This window comes from Dipteris shenzhenensis, chromosome 28 (assembly GCF_047967505.1).
Source record: "Dipteris shenzhenensis isolate YYH24624 ecotype China chromosome 28, Dip_SZ_1.0, whole genome shotgun sequence".
Classification (NCBI taxonomy): domain Eukaryota; kingdom Viridiplantae; phylum Streptophyta; class Polypodiopsida; order Gleicheniales; family Dipteridaceae; genus Dipteris; species Dipteris shenzhenensis.
The window spans coordinates 1,974,372-1,993,886 of NC_141623.1; the positions used below are offsets into that span (position 1 = coordinate 1,974,372).

Genomic DNA, 19,515 nt, shown 5'->3' on the forward strand with positions numbered 1-19,515 from the left:
CCCGCATAGGTTTTAAAAATCGGGATTGTGCAACCTTTTCTAAGGTCTACACATGGATCTCATAAGGTCTTCACAACCACCCCAACCTATATGAATAGCCATACTATTATGGCAAAACAATCTATATCACCCTAGCTACATCACCTTAGGCAAAAAGCTTTCTATTGCAAGCTCGTAGCCTAGGCAATAACCAAGGTCAAGACTACTCGCTCTGCAATCCATGCCAAACCATACTACTTGCACTTTTCTCCATCAATTCAAGGCCAATTCTACCAATAGATCGTAAGAGAAGAAACTATCACGAAAAATCATAGCTTCTAATAGCTCCTTAATCTTCTCAAAGTGTGATGAGGAAGACACAAGCACTCACAACTAGAAAGCCTCATCGTCCCATTATAGTTATCATGGCCAAGGCTTGTCCCGATATCATTGAGATGACTTTCTCCTCAACTTAACTATCTTAATCATCTTCACCAATCCAAAGGCTCAAAATTGGACTACATGATCGACCATTTGAAACTACCCACCCAGTCATATAGTTCTTTTGGCTCATCCTTGAACACGTAGAGGTCATGGGTAAGGTATATGGCCTAACCTTAACTCAGTAGATATCTATGCATTACACCACTAACATCCCCTCCACAAGAGAAGCATCAAACAAGCTTGCTAGCCTACCATATCTATGGCCAAGATCCAAAATCCAAGTACGCATCAATGAATGCCCTTCGCTCTAGTCCTCATGCCACTTTATAGCCAAAGCCACAACTATAATATTGTGAACGCTTTTTAACCCTTTAGACTCCTAATCAAAATGATATTTATTAATGTTATCCCTAGGGCCTTCCACCCTTATCTAAAACCCTTGCACCTAGGGTAACCCATTGTTAGCCAAGGGATAAAGTAGAACCCCTTGGACTTCTCTAAAAAAAATTAAGCTTTCATCTAAAAGATCTCTAGTAGGTTGTTTGTTAATGTTGGATGATATCATTTAGACTACTTTGGTATTAGCTTGACTTAAGCGATTATCTAACACTTACTTGGAACTTAAATGTGCCATATCTAACCACACTAGATTGGGGTTGATGTGTGACATATCTCCATGGATTAGCTCATTTTTTAATTAGCCTTGATGCCTAGGAACCATAATTTTACTCCACACAAATGGTATACTTTCACAATTCTATTTCAAATCGTGGAAGGTGCACATAACCCTCCTCCTTGCCCCCTCTCTACTACATGCAACTCTCACTCTCTCTTGCGTGCATCCCCCCCCCCCCCGTCTCCCCCCAATTTCCCTTTACCGTATCTTCTATTGGAAATTGAGCTTGCTACTTCAAGGCTCCTTGGGCCAATATTGATGTTCAACCTAGTATTTTCAAGATACTCCATGATAACAAGCAAGGTTAGGGACTTCATGTCTATTGTACAAGCTTTGTCCCTTACTTTGTTTGGACCATTTAGCTACTAAAAATTGGATAAGAGTGCATAACTATTGTAAGGTGCCATCAACAAAGAGGTAAGAATGGCAAAAGGACATGAATGGCTATTGTGCCTTCCTTTGTTTCTCTCTTTAGAACATTTGGATCAATATAATAACAGCTCCTTAGTTTCCCCTAATAGCTATAGGGCTCACATTGTTTATTTGTATTTCTTGGTTGAGAATGGTGCTAGAGTGATGCTGGGCTGAACCACACTTCGGAGACATGGTGCTTCATAGGATCTAGGCTATCTTTGATTCGTGAGGGGGATACTCAAGAACGCTAAAAATTTACTTGAACATAAATAAAAATCTTAGTTGGAACATATGGATAAGTAACAAATCATCCTTAATCTCACATAGCCTTTAGTTAGATATGATTAGAAAATACTTATGAAGGCACAACTCTTGTAAAGTTACTCAAAATATATGACCACACAAGCCCCAAAAACTTGTTTAACTACTAGCCCACTACCTACATCAAATATCATAAATCAAATCCAGCAATAATAAAACTTAGTCCTTAAGGACTATGTTCAGAATACACGAAAGGATAAACCACCCTAAGAAGAAGTATCCAACTTTCCTTGTTGTCTCCTCATCTTCAGGTACCTGCAACGATAAGCATTTCAATTTAAGGGGAAGGTAAGCATCTGAAAATCATACATAGAACACAGATAGCCTATTATTGGATTGCCTTGAAGAAGTTCAGTTATCAACAAAGACAGTCGATACGACATTTGACACTAGCATTATAAGAGTGAATTCTCGTGAAACGTCTGAATACTAGACTGTTCTTTCTTTGTTCTGCCCTTCCAAAAGATGCGCTCCCCCCCTCCCCCCCGAAAAAAAAAAAAAATTTGTAACGGCCTTCTGTTTCTCTTATAGACAAAACTAGACTTGTTCTGCCCTTCCCAAACATGCGCACACATACCACCACCCCAAAAGGGTTAAATTGTTCAAAGAAACATGACGTTTTGAGGCCTTACCTAGAACTCCACCCAAAAAAGCAAAAGCAAATCTTACGACCAACAATTTGAAGAAGAAAGAAGAAATCCATAGGCATCTACATCGTTAGACTTAGAAATGTTCCATTTGCATCGATCGTAATCCGATTACCTTTGGAGGTCCCGGTGCGCAAGTACTCTGGGTGATGTCAGCCTCATATGGCCATACATATGTACCATCTGTACTCTCTGCATGAAGTAGACTCCAGTCATACAGTCTCCTTTCTTCCACTGAAGACAACACTGCGTATGAGTCCTGACATTTTTACAATGGGTAAGTCAATATGGCAAGCACTAGCCAGGTCTTGGTTTTGCAAACTGAACGCCTCAAACAGGTAACGAGATAAATACTATGCTGCCTACTCTAGTACACTGAAAAATGCCACCACCTTTAACTTTCGTAACGAATTGTAAGTTGCATCCTCATCCAAACCTTGCTGTAATATGCTTTCACGCTTTTCTTGGAATGCCTTTTCCACCTGAAATCAATGCACTTTCACAATTTCTTAGAATGCAACAACAGCAAAACTAGTAGTATAACAGCTCACAATATCATATCAATATTTGATCTTGAAGTTGATAGCAAATCAGATGAACAAGAAGTACATATACCATTGGTCAAACACCAAATACTATGTCCCCACGTGACACAGTAGAAGCGCGTCCTGAAAATCCTCGGTCAAGAATTTGTGAAGCTTGAAAACTTAAAAAGTGCAATACAGATTAATGCAGTTTCACAATTTCCCAGCTCGCAATATCATTTGACTCATAGAGTCAATAGCAAAACGGCTAAGCAGGAAGTGAACACGAAGTGCATATACCATTGGTCAAACGCCAAATAATATGTGCCCTTGTGAAACCGCAAAAATACATTCCAAGATTCCTCAGTTCAGAAGGAAAGAATTTGGGAAGCTTTAGAATCTAAAAAGCGCGTCTTTACTTGATAAAAAGAGGCAATCCTTCGCCGTATCAGCCTATGAAAAACTCTTCTTTTTAAAAGGCATAAAAGAGTAATTTTTTAAATACAGGTAATACTTTTGGTTCACTTATACAGCTAAATCAACCAGCAGAGGGAACCTGGAAAAGAAACCCACAAAATGGAATCCCAGAAACTATTTCTTGGAACCCATAATCCTATCAAAGCTGCTGCAAAACTTTCTTCGCTAGCGTGACAGGGTAGGGGGTTTGCACTTTGACTCCCAACTCTCCTTGTGAGAAACCTTTTCTATAATATTCCAACATTCTATGGAGAGTCTAGGTGCTGCTTAGGCTGGGAATCCATAGAGGACCACCGTTAGAACAAGCTTTGTGTTCACGAACTTCCTCATTTCTGAGCTCCATATATGTGCTTTCTTGCATTTGTTTGAAACCTGCATAGGTCATTCAAACCTCCCGTAACCTCTTTTTCTACGATCTAGGGGGTGCCATCGAATGTAAAGGACGTTTGCTTGTTTCTTGTTCCCGACTACCATGACCCTTGTCTTTGTAATATTGGCTTTCATGTGTTTGCAAAATTCACTTGATGCACCCAGGTACGTTTGCATGCCCTTTAAGTCTTTTGGAAAGAGAACTGCATCATTTGCATAGGTGAGTTGGAATAAGGCATACCTAGCAATTTGGATGCATCAATTTTACGAGCAAAAACCTATGGGCAGGTTTATCCGAGCATGTTTTTCAAGAGATTTAAAAATTTGTATTTCTTTAGAAAACATGGTTTTTACACTTTTATTTTCACTAGAACTAGATCCCTTTATCATAAAAATATATAGACTAGTCACTCATTCATTTTTACACAACATAAATTTTCTTATTTATAGACATCCCTTTGTACCCCTGTTATTACCTTAAAAAAGTGTTGAAAAATAATTCCTTTAAGAAACATCCCTCGTAATCACTCTCAATGTAATAATACTATACATATATAATTACTTATTAACACATTTATGTCATCTGGCAATATCTTTCTAGTGTTTTTATAGCATAAATAACAAGATATTTATGGACATGTTTCTAAAGAAGTTTAAATTATCATAAATAACTTGGGCTTATACATCACTCTCATAAAATACATTTAATATTTAATACTATATATGCAAGATTTTTCAAAATATAACTCCATAGATGTGCTCAAATGGGGTGTTCCGATCAATTTGAGTGGTTGAATGACTATATTTGGACATTGGATGAGAAAGTTATGTCACTTTTAAAAATGTTGTTAAAGATAGTTTCGCTACCTTAGAAGACCTACTTCAAAGGGGTTTCGCTGGCGAAACCACCTGGATGACTTTCTTCAATGAGTTTTCTTTGAAGAAACCCTTTCATGAAGATAAGGTTGAGAGAGGCTTTTCAATGTCATCCCCTATTAAGTAAAAGTTGTAAGAAATATCATAAGGGAATTTTCATAGAGAAGTGTACTCTAAATGTGGATTTCTTCAAAAGCCATCCCATTATGTTCTCACCATTCCTAAAGATTCACGTAAAGATTTGTGTATAAAATAGGCATTGCTATAATACTTTGCATATTTCTAAGTGAAACTATGTTTTCTTCTGATCCATTTTTGCCATATTTTTGCCGCGAAACTACCTTGGAAGACCTACTTCAAAGGGGTTTCGCTGGCGAAACCACCTGGATGGCTTTCTTCAATGAGTTTTCTTGGAGAGAGTCCGCGGTGAGAATACAGCCTTGTTTGACCCCTATGTCCCTGCTTATGATTATCTTCTCCTTACAGATTGAAACATCTATTCAACGACAGTATTCTCTACCATATTTTTTTCGATACGTTACAATATGCGTACTGCATATGGGTACGGAAGTATGATTGGAGTATGGATCCTAAGGCTGAATCATACATGACCCTAAATTTACCCCCCAAAAAAACCAGGAAAATATACATTGTACAAATTGAATTGACAAAGAGCTACAAAACTTTCAACTTCAAACTTCAAGCTTCAAGCTTCAAACTTGTATTAATTTTAATGCACATATAGGACTTGCAAAGCTCAAGAAGCATAATGGTGGTAAAGGTCCTATGCTTGCGCGAAAGTAAATTCATAAAGGTCTCGGAACCCTGTTCCCCCCCCCCAAAAAAAAAAAAAAAGGAAAAAAAGAAAGCCAAGTATGATTGGCCGTACCATATGCACACGGAATAATTATTTCATACACATATGGTTCAGCCAACCACACCCAACTATGTTCTCTACCCCACCTCTAGATTTAGCCAAGGGGGAAGCCAAGCCCAATCTACAAATGAAGGAGCCCCTAAAGAAGACTCTCACTGAGTGAGGGAAGGGTGAGGACAGGGCTGAGCAGGGATGAGAAAGGACGCGTGGAAGGCTGAGGAAGGGTTGAAGCGGGGTCAAGGGGAAGTGAGTGTGGCTCTGTGTGTGTGTGTGTGTGTGAGAGAGAGAGAGAGAATTACCTCTTCGGGAGGCCTTGCGGACCTATGAGACAAAGCACAATCAGAGAGTAACTCATACAAGCCACTATGGGCTGAAGTAAAGGGCTCGCTAGTGCCCTTGCTAAGTGCTATACTAATAAGCTCAAAATTCAAACTAGTACTCAAAATACATGACCAGGTGCCATGGTGGCTCTTTGGTGGATGGGAAGATATCTCGTATCTGTATTTCTTGAGTCATCTCTCACTCTGGTGGCGGGGGGCATGGTCTCGGTGATCTCTATATCCAGTGAGCCACCTTGGCTAGGGTGGTCCCCTTTGAGGAGAGCTGAGATGGGCTGGACCTCCATTGTGTGTGCTTTGGTCATCCTCTGCATCGTGTGTAGTCCTTGTGTCTTTGGCTCCACCGCTCCACGTCTTCTTTTCCACTGATCCACTCTGCCCTCATGTCAGCTATCTCCTCCTCCCCTAGCCCACTCTGTCCAGGGGCTGACTCAAAAGAGAGAGACCCAGAAGGATCTATGGGACAGAGCATATCACATATTACATTGGTAGATTATCTTGCTAAGATATGTGCCCAACTCCACTGGGCTTTGCGAGTCCCCATTTGCTAATTTCTACCATGCCTCCTCCACATCTTTTTCTGTCATACTATCTATATACAGACTTGATGGACAAATACTGGTTGGCCTTTTCTTCCTCTCCTCTCTCGTAGAGGTCCTTGACAAAATTTATCATGTCTACCCATGCTGCTTTCCCCACTTTCCATGCCACTTTCCCACCTGTGATTTGTTTCCATATAGATTTTGGAAGAGCCTTATAGGATTCTTTTGTAGCTCCTCAAAATGCTTGAAGTCTAGCTGCTTGTATGCTGTTTCCCTTGTTTCTTTTCCTGCTGTGTTTACTGTTTTCCATTGATTTGTTGCTGTTATGTATCCTCATCATACCAACTGTTGCTAGGCATCCCTTTGCTTCTCCTTTGCTCTTTGAGAAGCATTGTTTCTGCATGATTTCTATCATGCATTTGTTCATCTTCTTACAGGTATGAAGCACCCTGCATTGGAATATTGCCTTTTCTATTTCCTGCTCATATATGTAAGCCTATTTTTAGTCCATCCTCAAACCAGAGGATGTTGTGGATTTTGTTTTTCTCCAGCTAGTTGCTCCTTGCTCCCAAGAGGAATGGTTTTGTGGTCAAACTCCAATGTCTCATCACCAGGCTTTAGATACTTCACAATATGCCTTGTGGATGGACTTATACTTGTGTAGTCGATCATGCTTAACCCTCATGGGGCTTTACATTTGCAGCCTCTCATGTCCTTGAAAAGGGCGAGCCATTGCATATTTAAATTCCAAGGCACCAACATAGGGTGAGCAACTATTTTCCCATGAGAGCGGCTTCCCCTTCATCTTTGGATGTTCTCTTCTAGCCTCTTCCATTTCTTCCATCCACAATGGGTCTTTGTATTCTACTATTATGATGGCCTGCCTTGATTCCTCTCGTGTATGATTGCATGAAACCTTATTTGGCTATATCTCTCCCAAATGCATGAAGAAGTTATGATGGCCTGCTTGGTATTATATGTTGGAACGTGGGGGAGAATAGCTGCATTGTGGCAAGAGGAGTGAGAACACAAAAGATGTAGCAATGGGTGTTCTATTCATTGTGAGAGGGAAGTCCCTCTTTTATAGAAATGGAGAGAGGGTGGCCTAAATCAATGGCACCTCTCCTACATCAAAGGAGGTAGCTCCTAAATCATAGGAACTCCACAATCATGGGCACCACCCCATGTGGGGGCCTTTGCATTACATCATCACCTGTGTCATGGCCTATGGCACTAAGTGTGCACTGTGCCTCTTCTACACAAACACACACAACCATATGACTGCTAGTGGATGCACACATGCACCTAGCAAGCACTTGATCACACATATCCCAACATTATATCTCTTGCTAGGATGATTGAATGGAACCTTATTTGTTGTCCTTGTACATAAGAGCTTGAAAGGGCACAAAATAGCAAACTGCCATGCCTACATTTTCTTCCCATGCTGTAATTTCTAGCCACAGGATTGCTTATGTGGGTCTTCTTTTATTAGCTTAATTGGAGTCTCCCATTCTTTGTTAACGTAGCATGCTATCCCCCCAAACCTTGTCCTCCAATGTATTTTTATGTGTTTCATATCTTAGTTTTTAAGAAACCTTGCATTTCTGGGATCTCATTGTCCCCATGCTCCCATGTTTCCATTACGATGAGCATCTTAGTCTCTGGTATCTCCTCTTCCATTGCTAGGGCCTTGTCTAGTGACCATCCACCACATTCCATACTTTGATCCTAAGGGTCTAAAGTCCCTATGCAATGTTACTCTCTCCTATAAACTTTATGTAATGGCTACCTTTCCATTCTTTACGTGTGTCTTTTAGCACTTTTTTTTGCATTTGTTATCATCTCAGCTTTTGAGAGTATGGCTTCGCTGAGGTCTTCATTTATACAGATAGAGTTTTTACTGTTCACTAAGTCACCTAGGGTGGTGATATTGTCTTGGTGCTTAGTTATATTCGTATCTTGCATTTGCTCGGTGTCTCCCTGTTCTAGCTTGTTGTCCGATTCATGCAATTTATATTCCATCGTGTTGAACTTTGCATCACCTCCATCCACTACAATCAGCTTCTGGAGGGACCAACAATGGCAATGAAGGCGATCAACGGCAGAGAGCATTCACTATAGCAGCGGCTGAATTCAGAACTTGAACTAACTGGCATTTGAAATCCAAACAAGAATTCGAAAGCTGAACTCTAAGTTGGGACTGTGCGGGACAAGATTGATCAGAATTAACTATTGAAACAATGCAAATGGGCTGGGTTGGTGCCGCAATGGCAGATACCCAGGATTGTGCCGGAACAAAATTCCTAATTTGTGCCAGTCATGATCAACAAGCAAATGGAAAGATCATCTGGTATCATTACCGGACTTGAATGAGTATCCAGGTTCTTGACATGGCATTTGAATCTGAAATGCAATCCAAGAGGATCTAAATTGCTAACATAGAGTCTAGTGTCCAAGTGTGATGCCGGGATCTAGGTGCTTATGTGGCCACAATGAGATCCAAACATCCATTCTTTGTACCTACAAACTTCTTGGCTTGCTTGAGAAGCTGAAATCTTCTGTCGCTGAATCGCATAGGACAATAGCATGCTTACGAACTTCATCAAAGGAGGAGTATCTGAGTAGAGTCCCATGTGATCTCTAGTATGGATACCTTTAGATTTGAACAGAGACGATGTGGAAGCAAACTTTATTGTACCAGTATTCCACCAGGAGTACCCATTCTAACATTAAGTGCCTTTCTCTTCCTCTCTGTTTTTCTTTGACTTCCTTGTGTTGTGACCTACCTCAACCATTATCTTCTGAATACATTCTTGAACCACTTCATGGATAACCCTTCCTTTCTAGTTACGATGTTTATTTGGTCCATTTTTCCCTCCTTTTGTTGCAAACATGTTTCTTGCAATTGCCAATCCTGTTGCTGTAATAAAATATGTCTCTTGAATATAAAAAAGAATCACGTCATGCTTATACAGCACCGTAAAGGCCTACTTCACTTAGGCATATGAATTGTGTAGACTATCAATTGGTGATGAAGAAGAGGAAACGGATTTCACCTGGGTCTTCATTGTGGATATTTATTGTCCGCTGACTGTATTCTCTATTCCACCTTTCAATTGAAGCTCACCTCTAGATTTGGCCAAGGGGGAAGCCAAGCCCAATCTACAAATGAGGAAGCCCCTAAAGAAGACTCTCACTGAGGGAGGAAAGGGTGAGAACAGGGCTGAGCAGGGCTGAGAGGGGAAGAGAAGGAGGCTGAGGGAAAGGTTTGAGAGGGGCTGTGAGAAGGAGAGAGACAGACAGGTCCATTAGAGACCCAGGAGGATGTATGGGACAAGAAGTATCACAGATCACTCTGGTAAATTTCTCAACTGTTTATGCTCATAACTAATCTTACTAAAGTATGCGCCCACTGCCTTCCAGGAAACCTTTTATGGAAGACACTAGCATTTTTGCTGGCTGCCCAAAGAGACTATGCAAACTCAGGGTGAGAGAGATCCTGGATCTTATATTTCTCCCTCATGTCTGATAAGCTTGACGTACTAGTGCTTATCCTCAATGTCTCCCGATCGGCATAATTCGCCAACTCTGTCGTCTATACCTCGCTAGACTGTACCAGATGTTTGGGGGCTAGATTGTTTAGAGCTCCTGCAGATTTTTATGGGACATTGTCCCCCATTTGTAATTATAGAATGTAGAATTGAGAGTCTTGAAAGTTGAAAGGGTTCCAAATCAGCAAATTGAGACTTTAGGCATGCCTTCTGTTGTGAAGCCATCAAAAAAGTACATGCTTCTTGTACATAGTCCCCTCTCTCTCCCTCTCTCTCTCTCTCTCTCTTCCTCTCTTATAAAACCAAGGTCATGATCTTTAACACATTCCGGGCAGCACTTACCTTGAATGGGTTGCTAGCTTCTATAGAGACCACTACCTACGGAGTTCAGCTGAGGGCTTTATCGACCCACCAGGATACACACAGATCCAACACCTTAAGAGCGGCTAGTTCGTTGGGTCGTACTCCTGGGTGATCTATGCTTTTCTACAGAACAAGATATATTGCTCAGTGTTTCGAACTATCAACTCGGATGCTCTAACTGATTTTGAAAAGAGGATATATGCGCATCTAACTCGCAGCCAATCAATTGAGCCATGTAAGTTGCTTCCTGCATTGAAGCCAAAAGCGACACTAGAATCTCGCTTAGCGAGCAAGAATTATGTTTAAAAGAGACTCCGTAAAAGAAAATCATAGATTCATGATTATAGCAGTGGTTCAAGCAATCGAGATAAACCGCTTGCGAACAGCCATTACATGGGAGGACGGTTCGAAAATCGACGCCAAGTTCAGCAGCCTACCGCTTCGTACGAGGCGCCACGCTTCAAGCCTAACTCCTCATAATGGTCGGCCGTCACTATAGCTGCAACAATTACTCAGGTCACTAAATGTCGATGCAAGAGAGAATACGAAAACAGAATGATCGAAGACTTTGTGCACCTTCTCCCAGAAAGGCCTTTTGGATGTTGGCATAAGTTATCAAAGAAGGTGGAGAAGCATCGAGAGCAGCGGAACGAGAGAGTTGAGTGGAGGCTGAGAGCTCGGGAGGTGCTGATTCTTGTTCCTGAGCGGCGACATTTGTGATGAGAAGTGGAAGGCGGGGTGCGCTACAACGATGCAGGCGCAGTGGAATGGCGAAGGGGAATGCGAAGCTGGAAGTTGAAAGCGAGGACAGCACCACCACCCGCGCAGCTGCTGCTGCTGCCATCATATCTCTGTGTCGATGACTGGTGTAACTTTGTTATTGCTAAATGGAAACGTCTCTAACAAGTTCAATTACGTTACAGTTAGTGAATGGTCCTCCCAATAAATGAAATTAGTTCCTCATATTTTGTGTTGTTGTGGGTTGTTGGTCCTATGTGGTCAATAGTCGACCCATGTATTTAGTTGTTGGTTGGTGAATTAATTGTGTCTTTTTTTTTTGTCATGAATGTACAAAGTTGTGTTGTTCTAGTGTTTGAGTTATTGTGGTTGATGTTGAAGTCTCTTACGATTGTTGTTAGTGTTGTTGGGTGTATTTTGTTTAGAAGATTTTGTAGGAAAGATAGAAGTGTTGAAGCTGATGGTGGTATACATGGATTATGGCAATTTTGTCCAAGTTTATGTTTGTAAAACAAGCATTCACAGCGTTTTTCGTGGATGTATTCTTCATGTTGCAAATGCAAGTCTTCCTTGTGACAAGTTGCAATTTCAACACCAATTATCTTTTGCAAGCATGTGAATTTAGGTAAGTACATGTTATATATGTGTTGTTATGCAACTCTTGAAGGCATAGGATTGTGGCACTTAGGATGCTTTTGTCCCAAGCATATCTTCAAAACGTGAATTAAGGGCTCGTGTGTTGAGTGATTGTAGTGTTTTTTGTTGACTTTGCTGGTTTGAGAAGTTCTTTTGTTGTTGAACCCATTGTCGTTCGTTTTGCAAGTGTTCAATCTCTTTTAGGACATTGTTATCTGCTTTGATGTGTTTTGGTTCTAATGGATTTATCAGGAAAAGGTTTTTTGGATTGCGGATACGTGAGAGGGCTGTGTATGTCAGGCCATGTGTTTTGATAAAAGATGGGTCAAATGCTAGGTAATCCATGGATAGTCCTTGTGAACGTGAATTGTTCTAGCTACAGTGGGTTGTATGGGAAACTGGTGTCGAAAAATTGTGTTCAAGTTCTTCTTGCCTATTTGAAAGTCTCTTGTGATTGGTTGCATCAAAGTCCAAGCAGATGGAATATTGTCATTGTAAAGAGATGAGTTATTGAAGTTGGCTTGTCTTCCTGAGCTCTTGTTGTTAAACAAAACCCAAATAACATGTGGGTCTATGGTTGTGTTAGAGTCTCTGAATATTCCGTCTACACCATTTACCAACCCATCAGGAATGTCTAAGTTACCGGAACAAATTTCAACTATTATTCCTCCTTTCAAATGTAGTGTTTTGTGCAAGCCTGCTTTGTTTTTTGGATCCATTAGTATTGCTATGTTTTTGTTGCATGTCTTATGTCTTTTTGTCAATTGCTTGAAGGATATGTGGATCGTCTTCGAGTAAGTCAACACTTCTTCGTTGTGAATGTCCTTTGCAGCATTTGTGTAGATTCTGAAGAGGTGGGAAATACTATGTTTTTGCAATGGTTTTGTTAGGTAGTGTTCGTTTATGTAGGAGATGTCGGTCACTGTGTGTTGCCCTATATGTATTTTGTTGAATACTCGTATGTATTGGCTCTTTTTTTGACGCATTGGTGTGTTGAGTTCATAGAGTAAAACATTGTCTTTCCAATAAGATGTCATGAATGATGTGTTTGTTGATTGCTCCATGAAAATCCATGAATCTTTTTTTGGACTAGCGTGGCATAAATCTCCACATAAGAGTAGATCTTGTCCTCCAAATGGTTGGAGGTGGAGATCCCTGTATGGTTGCAATAGTTCTTGCAACTTTTTGTTAAACAGACTTGTGTAGTGGGATGCCATTAGTGGTAAATGTAGAACTGAATGAATTGTTGTGCCACCAATATTGAACGCAGCTTTGCCAATGTAAGCTAGCAAGAGAGCTTTTGGCAATTCCATATTGTAAGTTTGTTTGTGCGAGTAATGCCTTAGAAGGGCTTGAACCATGGCCATTAATGCAAGTGTTTACCTGTTCTGGCATTCCCTATCAAGAAAAGATGGAATTGTTTTTCTACATCGATTCTTTTTTTTAGCATGATGTCTTCCAATGTTAAGCATTGTTCAATGTTTAGTTTTCTTAAGGTAATTATAGTACTCATTGTTTGGTATTAGTTATACGATTATAATTATCCATTGTGGAGTTGATTTGGTTTTGCTGGTTGAAGATAGTAATGGCACTTTCTCATTTTTGACATCTTTATAGCAAAGGGAACATAAAAACTTATTTGATGAGTGGGTGTTTGACTATTTATACCATTAGCTTGGAGAAATATTCCCATGTTTGCCTTTAATTTCCTCAACTTTGAAAAGAATTTCAATGAACCACAACAAATACATGGGGAAACTCGGAGTATCCAAAACTCTTTTCGCATATTGTTCTTCATATGAAATGTGATTTCTTTTTCTTTTACGCACACAAAGTATTCTGTCGACTATTGATGTTTCTTTTGGTGAGTTTGGTTTCTCAGCAGTACCAATAGGTGCAGGTACAATCCTTCTCATCTTGTATATTTTGTTTTTTTGTATAATTACTTTGTAAACAATGGCTATGAAATAGATATTAAATATCTTTTACAGGCAAGTTTGGGTTTTGTAGCACAAGTTCTTGTAGTTGTGCGTCATCTTGCTTAGTCCATACTTTGTAGGCATGTTTCCCATGCAAACAAATCAATGGAATGATTCTGCAAACGCGATTTGACTCATCCAACAATAAAGTGTTTGTAACACTTTGTTTGCTTCTGCCTATTGTAGTCTTTTTAGAAAGATTTATTCCATTACAGCATAGCAAAGTAAATGATGTTCCAAAGATGGCATGAAAACGTTGAAGGATATCTACTATTAATGCACGAGATCTAGAGGAATGGCTAAATTTTGCACATTGTCAATTGTCAACAACGCATCCTTAGGCATTGTTGTCAACATGTGCCATGGAGTTTAAGTTGTCTCAGATGTAGACATAATGTTGTCAAATATGGTACTTAGCAATTGTTGATATGTTAGAGTAGAGAAAAACTCTAGAAGACACATGAGAGCATTTGTGTTCATAGGATTTTTAAGGATAAAATTTGAATTATTTGCCAATTAATTTGTTTGGAGAAGGTCTTGAATGTCCATGGTGTCTTGATGGAACTTCTTCAATCACAATGGAATAAACTCATTGGAGGATTAGAATGCTTCAAGCATATTGAAAGGCAATTGGACATTCGAATAGTGAAAGTTTCAAAGAAATATTTTACGAATACATCATGCGTTTGCCTCAAATGCAATAACAAAACCAGAACTCTTAACTGTAAAGCTTGTTGAGAGTTCACGCTCAACATCATATGATCATGTGTGCATAGCACCATCACGTGATCATACGTGCATAGCACTAACCTTATAGAGTGCTATAAAGGAAAGAATTAGATCCCCTAACCCTAACCCCAAAAGGGTTTGTATATATTCTATTTTTTCAGCTAAATCTAGTGTACAGTTAGTCATTTGTGGTGTGCTCTCTAGCTGTGCCCTCTATCCTCATCTCCACTCTTCTCCTCTCCCCTCTTCATATATTGTCATGGTATCAAAGCTCCCTTGCCTTCCGCTGAGGCATTGCAGTTCTTGAGAGTGTGAAAGAGATTGTGAGATTGAGAGGTTTCTATCTTTCATTCTGTTGATGAAAGATTTCCGTTCATTGGAAGAGTTTTCAGTCCATTTCCTCCATTTCCATTCATTGCATTGAGAGAAAATTTCCGTCAAACAATTCCGTCCATGTGAGAAAGAGAGATATGCTCCATTTCATTGAGAGATTCATTTGACTCTCTATTCCGTTCATTCTTCCGTGAGAGTGAGTGGTTCTTCATATTGTGAGAGATCTTCGATTCACTTCTTGAGAGATCTTTTCTTTTCGTTCTTTTCTGTAGAGAGAGAGAGAGGTGTATTCTTCTTTACAGAAATTTGAGAGAAAGAGATTGACAGTCTTCTTTTCTTTTGAGAGAATTCTCTCTATGAGAGAATAGAGAGAGCTCTCACTCGACTGCATCAATCCATGCAATAGCACCAACGTGCTCCTTCTGCATCAATCGATGCTCACTTGCCTCCAAGGCTCCATAATTTGCAAGCCTGGCTCCAAGGCCCTACTCAGCATCTACGACCTCTACGAATCTCCAAGGCGAACCTCCAAGGCTTTCTACAACAACTCAGTGCTCACGACCACACAGCGAGGCATCTGAAAATGAAGGTCTATGCCATCTCCAAGTCTAAAGCAAAGAAAACTTCAAGGCGACACACCTCCCAAGCTCAACTTTCAATGACTCGTTCTTCATGCACTTTGCTACAATCCCAGGTGCTGTAATCCACAACGACCTTCAATGCAACTCCTAAGGCAAAGCTCCTTCAACTCACACGGTGGCTACCCAACGACCACCTCTCTAACATCCATGAGTTGGTACAATATGACCTTCATATGAGCGGACTTCTGCCTCTCCAAGGCTCCATAGAGCCTCTCAAAGCCACCTCCAACAAGCTTCCACGATATGCAAACAACGCTTCAGCGCCTCCAACGAAGCGGACAACTCCTTTACAGCCCACCCGACGCGCATCGGCCTCCCAAAACTGCAACGACCGCCGACAACAAGCTCTGCACCAGCTACGCCTTCAACCTCCAGCCACGGACCTCAGACAGGCTCCCAAACAGCAAAGCTGCCTCCAACCAGCACAACAGCGAGCTTGCATCTGCAACTGGCTGCAACAACTTCTCCTTCAATCGACAGCCGCCCTCATAGCTCTTAGAACACGAATGTTGATTGTCATAGCCAGAGCTCCTATCACCTGATCAAGCAGAATGTGCAAGATGTCATGCTAGGACAACTCAACACATTCAAGACATCAAAAGAAGCATGGGATATGTTCGCCGCTCTCTAGAGTCCAAGAACACATCCAGGATTCTCACCCTGAGAAACCAGATCAACCAAAGTTTCCGCAACAGTAGTGAAACTGGTCATGCTTATGTACTCCGCATTAAAGACTACAACAATCAACTTGCAACAGCAGGAGAGACTATGAACCCCGCAGAAACGGTTCAAGTAATCCTGAATGGACTAGGAGAGGGATATGAGAATCTAGTCTAGAGTATTGCCATCCAACGGCAAATTCTGACACTGGAAGAACTTCAGTCAGTCCTACTTGGAGAAGAACTCAGGACTCAGGCCATTCAAGCACGTAAAGGTCATTCTAATGATCAGGCATTCATAGCTTCAGACAAAAGCAGAGGCAAACGCAGAAACAGAGGTAGATCATATCAGAAAAGTGGTCATCATCAACAAAATCATAGTCAGAATCAGCATCAGCATCAGCATCAGCATCAGCTTCATCCTCAGCAACATCAAAATCAGCAAAGAGGAAATCATTCCAATCGAGGAAGATTTCAAGGTCAAGGGAATGCATCCACCAATGTGTCAAACATTCAGTGCAACTACTACCACAAGTTTGGACACTATGAAAGAGATTGCCGCAAGAAGTAGTACGATCAAGGCGGTCAATCCAGCAGTAATCGAGGGAATTCTCAAGGAAGAGGAAATCATCATGGTGGACATTCTAGTCACAGTCATTTTGCAAATGAACATGGAAATATGTTTCTTGCAAGTGAGGAATTGCATCAGACTGATCCAATGCACCTAGACACTGATTTCAATCCCAAAGAGAATTACAGTTATCAAGTCAACCAAGTGGAACAGGATCCTTGGTACATCGACAGCGGTGCATCATCTCATATGACAAATCATCAAGAATGGTTCACAGAGATGAAACCATTAGAAGGTCAGAAGAATGTCATCTACACAACAGACAATACACCGAATCCAGTTCAAGGGACAGGTGTTATCCCTATGAACAATTTTACTGGTACAAAAAGATGTGCTCTATGTTCCAAAGCTCAGCAAGAACCTTTTGTCAGTAGGTCAAATGACGGAACACATTACAAAGTCATCTTCGACAGTGATGAATGCACTATCAGAGACAAATCTAAAAGATGTCAGCTTGAGTCCAAGATCAAATGGACTCAAATGGTTAAACGGCTTGAGTCCAAGATCAACACCATGAAGACCTAGGTCATCGTGCACTATTTGGCCAAGTGGATGGCCTTTACACAATGCAAATGGCTAATTAGTAAAAGTTGGACAAATTTGATTTAGAAACAGCTAAAGAAGATATCTCGATTGAATTCATGAGGAAATTGATCCTACTGGTTGAACGGCCTTGATCCATTTAAGGTAAAGGATCTTGCGTACTTGCTGAGCAACTAGATAGTCCTTATCCCAACCCACATGGCGAAATTAGTGAAAATTAATCTGTGTGGTATGAAAAGAGCTTTATAAAAAAGACAATGCATGATCAAATTAGAGACATAAATGGATTCTAATGGTTAAATGAACTTGGGTTAATTTTAACCCCATAGAGTTTTACAAACTTATACGCTCTTCTCCCAACAATATATTCTTTGCCCACCTCACAATGAAAATTGGCTTATTCAACTTAGAAATTATTGGAAAAGAGCGTGGTAGAAATAATTAGAAAAGATCGTAGCCTCTTTTCCCATCACACATCACCAACTAGGTGAAAATTGGCTCATTTGACCTAGGATTCCAAAGTTTAAATGACCTTGATCCAAGCCTAATCCCATTGAGGCCTAGGGCCTTACACACTCATTGCCCACCTAGACGAATTTTACCTCTATATAGTAAATCTAGTGAAAAATGGCTCATTTGGTCGTGCCAAAAAAGGCCATATTGGTTGAATTGGTGCAGTGATTAGATTCCAATGGTTAAATGGCCTTGAGCCAAGATTTTCATTAATGCCTATGGACTTGCACGCTTTTACCTTACATGGCCAATTTAGTGAAAATTGGCTCTCGTGGTTATACGTGCCAAAAAACACCATCCATGATTGACTGGAAGGATCAAATGGAGTCCATTGGTTAAAATGATGTTTGCCCAACCCTAATGCCCAGTTTAGCAAAACTTGGGCCGAATGAACGACAAACAATGCCAATACAGTAAAAAAAAATGTGTTTCTTTGTGAAAGAATCGTTTCAAAATGTTTTGAATATGTCTTCCACAAAGAACGTTTGAAAATTTAAAGATACAAAGCCTAGTTAATTCATGTGCCGTGGCATGTCTAGTCTATACAATATTGTTAACAATTCTCTGCTGAATGATATATATGAGGGACTATCTAGTTGTTGATCATTTATGGTCTTTGCATTATTGTTCATTGTTTATGCAATTGGCTCACACTTATAAGTCATGTTATTTGGATTTCTTGTTGGATAATGGGTTTCATGAGCCATGGCATTGACATTTTTGAGCTCTAGAGAAACAGTTGGATATAAAATTTACAATACACATTTCATACTTTAATGCTTCCTATGCCATTATCAAGGGCAGTATTATCGAAAATTCTACATGTTTAGCACATTTGAACATACCATATACATGCGGGAGATATTATACAACAACCACGCATTTCAAAACTTACTGTTTTTGAAACGTTTCATGTTTCTACATTTTGAAACGTTTCTGGTGACAATGTGCCAAAAAGAGGGTTAATCACAAAACTGGGGTGTTTTTTCCTCGTGTGGAACACTCAACAAAATCACCACTTTTTTCAAAACAATGCAAATTTAATAAGATTTTAAAGGAACCGTTTGAAGACTCCAAAACATTACTCGTTTCCACACTCCAAAACATTTTATTGTTGTAAGTTAGTGTTCTCGATTTAAATGAGGTTGCATTGACGTAATTGATTAGATACATGGCAATCACAAAGTCCGAAGATAACTCGTTGCTATACATCACATCATTAATTAGATCTACACCTTGACCTGGCATCATATATTAGACACAATATACTCATTTCTATCAAGTAAACACCACATTTCTATCAAGTAAACACCACATCTAATTGAATTGACTAATGCGATGTCATTGGTTTTTTCATGTGTTAAATATTGTGTCATCAATTAAACTCACAATGACGGCACGCATAAAGCTCCTTTGAAGATTGGAATGAATTGGCTTTCACATGTGTCTCTGAAAACAAAAGTGAGCACCAGCAACTTTTCACATTTTTAAATCTCTCAAATCATAAAGCATTTAACAAAATTTTACGAAGAGCTCAACGTCAGCGAGAAGAAGCACAATATAAAAGCTTCAACTTGCATGGGGGATGAATCTTTAAAAAAGAAAAGGCTGAGTAAATGTGCAAATTTGCTCGCCAAGACTTAACTGTATGTCATTGTTGAAAAAATCAGGTACAAGGTGAAATCTGATCTATCATCCTAAGCCTGGATCGA

General features: G+C 40.1%; 1 protein-coding gene across 1 annotated transcript; it reads right to left on the minus strand.

The window, feature by feature from the left end:
• Nucleotides 1-1,836: 1,836 nt before the first annotated feature.
• Nucleotides 1,837-11,271, minus strand: NDHU (Chaperone DnaJ-domain superfamily protein). The gene is made up of 5 exons (XM_087399971.1): nt 10,978-11,271; nt 10,839-10,900; nt 2,874-2,963; nt 2,597-2,740; nt 1,837-2,089 (listed from the first exon to the last, which is right to left on the minus strand). Exons 1-5 carry the CDS (start codon nt 11,246-11,248, stop codon nt 1,994-1,996), a joined length of 663 nt encoding a protein of 220 aa, XP_087256097.1. The 5' UTR covers nt 11,249-11,271; the 3' UTR covers nt 1,837-1,993.
• Nucleotides 11,272-19,515: the final 8,244 nt, after the last annotated feature.